Source organism: Camelina sativa, chromosome 7 (genome assembly GCF_000633955.1).
Source record: "Camelina sativa cultivar DH55 chromosome 7, Cs, whole genome shotgun sequence".
Classification (NCBI taxonomy): Eukaryota; Viridiplantae; Streptophyta; class Magnoliopsida; order Brassicales; family Brassicaceae; genus Camelina; species Camelina sativa.
In genome coordinates, this window is record NC_025691.1 from 28,235,027 (window position 1) to 28,243,644 (window position 8,618).

General features: G+C 35.6%; 2 protein-coding genes and 1 long non-coding RNA gene across 4 annotated transcripts; 2 read left to right on the forward strand and 1 right to left on the reverse strand.

The window, feature by feature from the left end:
• Positions 464–1,148, forward strand: LOC104703016 (agamous-like MADS-box protein AGL61). The gene has a single exon (XM_010418943.2). It carries the CDS (start codon positions 484–486, stop codon positions 1,120–1,122), a length of 639 nt encoding a protein of 212 aa, XP_010417245.2. The 5' UTR covers positions 464–483; the 3' UTR covers positions 1,123–1,148.
• Positions 3,256–4,554, reverse strand: LOC104703017 (F-box/kelch-repeat protein At4g39753-like). The gene has a single exon (XM_010418944.2). It carries the CDS (start codon positions 4,521–4,523, stop codon positions 3,360–3,362), a length of 1,164 nt encoding a protein of 387 aa, XP_010417246.1. The 5' UTR covers positions 4,524–4,554; the 3' UTR covers positions 3,256–3,359.
• LOC104703019 lies at positions 6,804–8,408 on the forward strand. 2 transcript variants are annotated; one of them, XR_754119.2, is made up of 4 exons: positions 6,804–6,885; positions 7,171–7,740; positions 7,841–8,012; positions 8,112–8,408. It is a non-coding gene; the product is annotated as an uncharacterized LOC104703019 (long non-coding RNA). The 2 variants fall into 2 exon arrangements; XR_002032612.1 differs by having other exon boundaries at positions 7,841–7,901.

The following is an 8,618-nucleotide window of genomic DNA, read 5'->3' on the forward strand; positions in this document are numbered from 1 at the left end:
TGTTTGAACTACTTGAATGGTCGATTATATGTTAAATGGATTTATAGCTTCTTTTGGGTGTATAACACATATATTTGAAAAAATAAAAGGCATATCCGACAATCAGAACAGAGGAAGAGATACATTGCTCATAACACGGCAACAATCTCAGGTCTAGTATAACAAGGAAGCAACTCTATAGCTAGAGACGCGACTAGAGATTAACAAACAAATCTTAATCTCGTTAGAACCTCTTCTTCATCTCATTAAGACAAATCTTAATCTCATTAGAACCTTCGTTAATCGTACGACAAAACTGAGTNATATTAAAGACAAAACCAGTAATTACAAATGGATGTTACAAAAATAAAAATAAATTACCAACTTTACAAGTTGATCTCATAATAATGCCACACTTTAGACTCAAGCATGTATATAAACAAGCATTCTCTCCACCAAATATACCAACAAAGAAAGGAAACTCAAACCCGCCACTAAAAAAAAATGATGATGTCAAAGAAGAAAGAAACCATCGGACGACAAAAAATTCCAATGGTTAAGATAAAGAAAGAGAGCCACAGGCAAGTCACGTTCTCGAAACGCAGAGCCGGTCTCTTCAAGAAAGCTAGTGAGCTTTGCACGTTGTGTGGTGCAGAGATTGGAATCATCGTGTTTTCTCCCGCGAAAAAGCCTTTCTCTTTCGGTCATCCGAGTGTTGAATCTTTATTGGATCGTTACTTGTCCCGAAACAATATATCATTAGCTCAGACTCAACAACCACAAGGAAACTCTGCAGCGGGCTGCGAACTGAATATGCAGTTAACGCAGATTTTGAGCGAGGTAGAGGATGAGAAGAAGAAGGGTCAAGCAATGGAAGAAATAAGAAAAGCGAGTGTGAGGCGGTCGGTGATCAATTGGTGGGAGAAACCAGTAGAGGAGATGAATATGTTTCAGTTACAAGAAATGAAACATGCATTGGAGGAGTTGAGGAAGACGGTTGTGACAAATATGGCCTCATTTAGTGAGGTGAAAGAGGATGTGTTTGGTTTCTTGGACAACAAAGTGACAGCTCCTCCGTACATGAACATGTCGGCTGGTCTTTCAAGTATTTATAATTTTGCCAACGGAAATGGTTGTTTCTGATTCCAAAATTGCTTTCATTTTTTGTTTTTGGGTTGCACTAGTATGAAAGTGAATCAAATAACTTGTAAGCTAGTATCTTGCTAGCTTATTTTCTTTTTGAAATTAGTTTTGTTGCCTTACAACCACACAAATGATATTGATAATTAAGGGATTAATGTGAAAATATCAAATCTTTATTATTGTTATTTGTTTGAACTACTTGAATGGTCGATTATATGTTAAATGGATTTATAGCTTCTTTTGGGTGTATAACACATATATTTGAAAAAATAAAAGGCATATCCGACAATCAGAACAGAGGAAGAGATACATTGCTCATAACACGGCAACAATCTCAGGTCTAGTATAACAAGGAAGCAACTCTATAGCTAGAGACGCGACTAGAGATTAACAAACAAATCTTAATCTCGTTAGAACCTCTTCTTCATCTCATTAAGACAAATCTTAATCTCATTAGAACCTTCGTTAATCGTACGACAAAACTGAGTCATCTTAAAACAATTAAGATTTTATAACAAAGAAATATCAGAATTTATTTTATTTCTATCCAAAAATCAAAACCAAATTGATTTTTTTTTTTTTTTTGAATTATTAAAAGATTCCAGGCCTAGGCCCGTACATCCCCTCAGGCCAAAGACCAAATCATTTTATATGGTCCCCTCCCAAGTGCCGTCTCTCGAACCAGCGACCTCTAGACTTTGCCAAAGAGTCTTTACTAATTGAGCTATCGACGCTTGGTAACCAAATTGAGTTTACAATTGCTGTTACAAAAATGAATAATGATCAATTTTGGAAATTACATTGAGAATGTTACTCCATAATTTATGTATTCGATGCTAACTGCCAAGTGCTAAGGCTAGGATTGCATTGTGTGACAAGTTGGTGTCAATTGTCATGGTACGAAAACGAGTGGGACTACTGGTCTGAGTTCTCGTGTCGTTGATCTTATCGTTCACATGTCAAAGGCCTATAAGTTGACACCAGAGAATACATGCATCGATAAAGTTTGTAAGTTGGGTTGTTTCTGATTTTAAAAAGGAGAAACAAACTACACTTTTGAATTAATGTGTTCACTAGAGAGGTTCGTTTATGAATCCTATATATGCTTTGTTTTTACGAATTCAAACTCTTTTTTTAACTTACACCGCCTTATAGAGATCAAAAAAATGTTATTCTTTTCGTATTCACAAGGTACTCTTTTTTTTTTTCATAGTAGCACCAGAAGGGAAGTGAATCAAATATTTTATAGGCTAGCATCTTGCTAGTCGTAAAATTTTCAGATTTTTTTTTTCTTTAGTAACGTAGAGAAAACTCTTATATATATCATATATGTATATTATAAATTAAATGAATTAATGTTATGGGATCAAATCTTTACTAATGTTACCTAGTTGAACTACTCCAATGATAGAATTATATGTTAAACAGGTTGAATTTTCACCGATTTATGGTGCGTTTCAACATTTTCTGGAATGTTCTTTGGCTTAATTCGTTTTTGTGATTGTGTATTCCACTTAAATGTAAACTATGTATCTACTTAGGTGACTTATCAATGTTGTCTAAGCCGTCTACTCATGCATGTCAGAGCGTTGCAAGAGTATCGCAAAAGATGATTTTGATTTCTAGACTTGTCAAAATGTTTTACTTTTATTGCTTTGGTGTGAATGACTAAGTGAGTTTAATCACGCTATATAGAAAGAGTATATTAGAAGTCGGAATGATACAAAAATTATTAGACATTATTTAACATAGTAGCCATGCATGACATGTATATCGTGATACTGATTAATATGGAGGTAGACAGAAATTTTAATCTGGGCATGTAGCATATATAAGACAACGACAATCCCACGACAGAGACTACGAGCATCGAATAAATTTAGTGATAATACCTGAATATATTCCTCATTGATGTTTACCAATGATTTAAGTCAAAATATACTACTTGGGTTTAAAACATCGAAGTGTTTCAAGAATTAATTCTCGCCACTATCGCAGCGAAAATGGAAACATGTTGACAAATGATCAAGTCAGTATCGCTGTAGAAAGCAAGAAACGTTAGGAACCTTAAGCATAACATGTTGACAAATGATCAAGTCAGTATCGCTGTAGAACGCAAGGAACGGTATGAACTAGGAAACTTAAGCATAACAAACATGTTGACAAATGATCAAGTCAGTATCGCTGTAGAAAGCAAGAAACGTTAGGAACCTTAAGCATAACATGTTGACAAATGATCAAGTCAGTATCGATGTAGAACGCAAGAAACGGTATGAACTAGGAACCTTTAGCATAACACTAGACCATTCAACTTTCCCCCAAACCTGACCATTTTTGCGCTTTTCAAACGCAATCAGTGCACCGCAAATATTCTTCTCTTCACAAATACGACGGCGAGGCTTCGTAGACTTGTCCCACAAGAGTAAGAGTTTTCCATTGAAGTTAAATGTCTCCATCAAACCACTACGACGACTTTGATTCAGTGAAGACAGACCTTTGACAACTCTCCAATCACTATATTCTTTGTCATACCACATAAAACTGTTGGGACGGCAAGAGTACCACACATTATCTACCACACACTTACTACCAATCTCAAGTACTTTGTCTGCAACGTTCCATTTACCTTCTTTTGGATCATAAACAGAATCCTTGCTCTCATTGCTCCTAACGTACAACTTTCCTTGGATAACTTGTATCCCTCTAATCATTGTAGAGAAGCGGAGCTCGGGACCAGGGTCCGGTAGAGGTTTCCAAGTTTGAGTCTTTGTATCGAAAACCTCACCCCAAGTATCATTTGCACCGCAACCTCCCATTACATATATTTTCCCATCAAAGAGACACGCAACGTGATTGACTCGAGCTACAGACATGTTGGGAGCAACACGCCATATGCAAGCATCCTTTTCACGAACCAACATGTTACGAGACGGAGGGTAGCATTGTCTGAATGCATAGACATCTAAACCAACATTAACGATAAGCAATGGTTCAGAAGCATAGGAAGAAGGTACTGGTACCAATTTAGACTTCTTCTTCTTATTCTCCTCCTCCTTGTCGAAATCCTCAGGTTTGATCCAGAGCGTGTACCAAGTAGGAAGAGGACGATCGGGAAACTTTAAGCAGACGTAAAAGAAGGGTTCTTGTGTTTTGTGGTGAAATCGAGCGTGGTTAAGATCAATAGATTTAATGAGAGAGCGAAAGGTCTTGGAGACTAACGATAGTTTAGGGTAGTAGGATTTGGATAAACGGGATAAGCAGTTTAGAATGAGAACATCTGGGAGTGACAAAAATGGTAGAGAAGGTGGTGGATTCGATTTCCTCTTTTTCCATGGAGGTTCGTCCAAGGAACTCGTAGCCGCAGAAGAGGCGGCTGTGGTTCCTCCTACCCAATAGTTCATTAGGTAAAACAGTATTAGGTCAATTTCCCTAAACACGATTAGGGCTTATAAATGTTTTTTATTTTTATTTTATTATAACATTTATTTAATATTAAGCCAAACCCAAACCCAAACCAATTAAAAAATAGACGAATAAACCCTTCATTAATATTATTTTTTCTTGTTTTTTTCTCGTCTCTTCAAACCATGCTGCCACCCACAACCTTTCTACTGTAATATATCTCTCTCTATTATGATCGATCTGTCATGCTAAATTAGCAAACTATCGGATCCAATCGTCGATCTATGATTGTGTTTTTTTTCTTTTCTTTTTTTCGTTTTGTAAATGCATCACTTTGTCAAACCTCGCTGCGCTACTCGGCAATGCCCTTACTGTCCTTGAGAACCCTTTGGTGGCTCAAGGATACTTAATACTAATCTGTGAACGGATTTGATGTTTCATCTGTGTTTGTTGTTGCATCTCACTATGTTTTTTTTTGCGTTTGTCACTGCATCTATCAAAACTTTTTGATGTAAACAAAAAAAACAGAAATAAGTTAAGGAAAGCCTTTATAAAGTTATTCTTATTTTATAATCCATTCTAGTAACTAACTATCACCAAAGTTAATGACCATTGAGTTCATAGCTTATATAGCATGACGATTGATCATAAAAACCTTTTTATCTGTCAAAATTTTCTTCCACCACTGATCGAGCCACACCTAAAAGAAGAGATAATTCTTAAGGTATTTTGGTTTAGGTCTTTGTTTTGCTGAGCGCAGAAGCTTTGTTTGCTAAGCATGATTAAAACATTAAATTTTGTTGATGGCCGGTAGACTGTGTTGTATGGTCTTTGTTCATTTTAGCTTTCTCTTTTGTTTCTTAATGAGCATGGTTACCACTTGTTGTCTTACTTTTGTTGAGTTCCAACTGTTATCATAAGTTATAGACTGAAATGTTTCCTATTTGTGAGTGATTCAAAGGTTATGGTCGATCTGTAATTGCAAAATATCAAACCTCCTCCTGTGATTGTGTTTATGCCTTGTCCGTTTTGTCAAACCTCGCTGCTGCTCGGCAATGCCCTTACTGTCCAGGCTGCGGAAAAAACCCTTTGGTGGCTCAAGGATACTTCTTTAGCTGATATTAATCTATGAATATATATATGAAAGGGATTTGATGTTTCATCTGTGTTTGTTGTTGCATCTCACTATGTTGTTTTGCGTTTGTCACTGCATCTATGAAAACAATTGATGTAAAAAAAAAAGGTAAGGAAAGCCTTTATAAAGTTATTCTTAGTTTACAATCCATCGAATAATTTATCACCGATAGCTTATGGCATAACCATTGATCATAAAAACCTTTTAATCTGTCAAAATTCTTTCTCCTACTATTGCTTTGTCAGTTCTCATCTGCCCATAGAGCCACACCTAAAAAATTCCAACAAAAAGTTAGTATATAATTAAATAAAACTAATTAAACCATTGATTTTGTATATTAAACCTCACTGATGTTATATACTAGATCATGGATCAATGATTTAAAAACACTTTGTATCATTAGGAGGAAAAATTGGGATGTCAGTTCTCATCTGCCCATAGACCATTGGTAACAATCAACTCACCTGACACTCACCCTTTAGGTAAAGTATGAGATAATTCTAAAGTTATTTTCGTTTAAGTATTTGTTTTGCTGAGCATGATTAATACTTTGAGTTTGTTGATGCTGGTTGATTTTCTTCTATGGTCTTTGTTCTTTTTATATTTTTCTTTTGTAATATACCACACATAGTAGTAGTAGGAGGTTAAATTTTAACAACATTGTTTATACTAGATTTCAGTTTCACCTTCGTTTTTTCTTTTTGACATTTATGTAAGTTTTGTAACTCCGGTAATCGAAGTTTGTTGGTGACCAGACCAAAAAAAATAAAAAATAAAAGTAACGAAGATGCAAATGGTTTACGCAACCACATTAAAATGTAAGAGAAAAATACGAAGGCGATGCTTTACCTATCGCTACTATATTTGAACTTCGTTGACATGTACTGTAAGGCCATCTTTATCGGTAAAACATGTTGGGTGCTTTTAGGATTTTTAAAAATGAAAATATAGGAAAAGTAGATTTAGAACATGTTTTTGGATCTTAAACTAGAACTGTTTTTAGCCCAGTTCTAGTGTGACGTGGCGTACATTTTGCAACCGATAAAACTTTTCATTTCTCATTTTGTTCGATATCGTGACAAACTCCTTGTGAAATCGGAAGAAATTTGTCCCAAAATTCAGTTGCAAATGGAGGAGAATGATTTAATTTTTGCTGACCTCCGACTGTTCGAACCGTTACTCATCACCTCCACCGACGGCGGATCTCAACGGCGACTCTGGTTCAGGTAATCGTGACTCGTCTCCTTCCGATGGCGAATTGATTTTTTTTTTTCTGGGTTATCGTTGATCTGGATTCTTTTCATCGATGGATGGTGATTTGATTTGAAAACTTTGCTTTTGTATTTCTTCAATTTAAAATCTGGGTTTGGTACTATTTTTTTATTCGTTTTGTTTGTGTATCCGATTTGGTATGTAGTTTCTCGTAATAATCTTTATGTGGGATTCATTTTGTTTATCTTTAGAATTGAATTGTGAAACGTGTGGATGGGATTGTGTGTGATATGATATAGAGATGAGAGATCTTGATTATGTGTGAAGAGGACTCTCAACAGTTCGTAGAGGAGATTCATGAAATAAAAGTGGTTGGTGTCAAGGAATCAATTTCATCAGAGGGAGAACCATACTGCACAAAACAATTGATTCCCCAATCTAAGGTACAAGTCTCTTTTCTGGAACCTAGTCATAGACTTTACAGTGATATAGGTGTTTCACAATGCTATTTCAGTTTTTAAAGCTGATTCCCCAATCTACTTGAAGCACAAATGGCGATCCAAGAGACTGCAAACTCAGTTGAATAGCTTGTTGTCTCATCAACTACCTTGTTAAATCAAATCTCTATCACTTTGTACTGCAAAAAATATTTCCTTTTCTCTTTGTTTCTTTTGTATGGACTGGAGTCAGTATATATGACACTAAAGATTCAATGGCAACTGGACTAAGAGAGACGCTGGTGGATGAGAAGATCTATGTAGCAGTGAGAGAGAGAGAACTAAAGAGCAAGACTACTCTCGTTTGGTCGATACAGAACAGTGGAGGCAAAGAATTTTGTATTGTCCACGTTCATCAACCGATCTCAGTCCGTAAGTATTTTATAAATCTTTTTCCAATCTTTTTGTGTTTTGCTTAATTAAAGGATATTAATTGGTTGATTTTGGACTATCTTGCTTTATTCATTTCAAGCGGGAGCGATGTCCCATTTCAAGCAGGGAAGCTAGAAGAAGAGATAACTTGTATCTAGAAGGTGATGTCCGATGTTTGAAATGGTGTTAATGTTGCAAAGGTTTTGTGTGTGTGTTTTCAGATTTGTGAACCATCAAAGCTAGAGAGTAGAGAGTTTCTGAAAAAACTGCAGGTCTTTGAAGTACCAAATCTATTTTGTATATCATCATCTACTGATATATGATTCAAACAGAGACAACATATATTGAAAGAGTTTCCTTTTATGTTTCAGGGACTTCTCCACAGAGATGGAATGAAATGTCAAAGTGGTGATAAGTGCCTGTGCAAACCTTGGAAGAAGGAGGACATTCCAACTTGTCTATCATCAAGTCTTGTGAAGGTCCTAACGATATTGAAGTTTGGAGATATCTATGAAGATGAGGACATGAACAGAATGATGGAGCAAGTACTTCCTTGAGACAACATACACACCCTATCGTTACAATTGCAGCTTATGATACGAAACAAATTTCCTAGTTTTAACTTCAATATTCATGTATCAAATGTACAATAAAAATTGATTATTATATTATTAAATCTTATGATCTTAAACATCTCCCAATAACTAATTTCTTAACAAAAGTTCTTAACTAATAATCTTATATTATTTTCACAATATTTATACTCTAAGAACACCCAAAACTGTGTGTGAAAAGAAGACAAGCGGAGAATATCTCTTTCTCTCGATGCGTCTTTAGGTTTCCGATTTGGTTTTCGATTGCGGTGAGCTTACGATCTG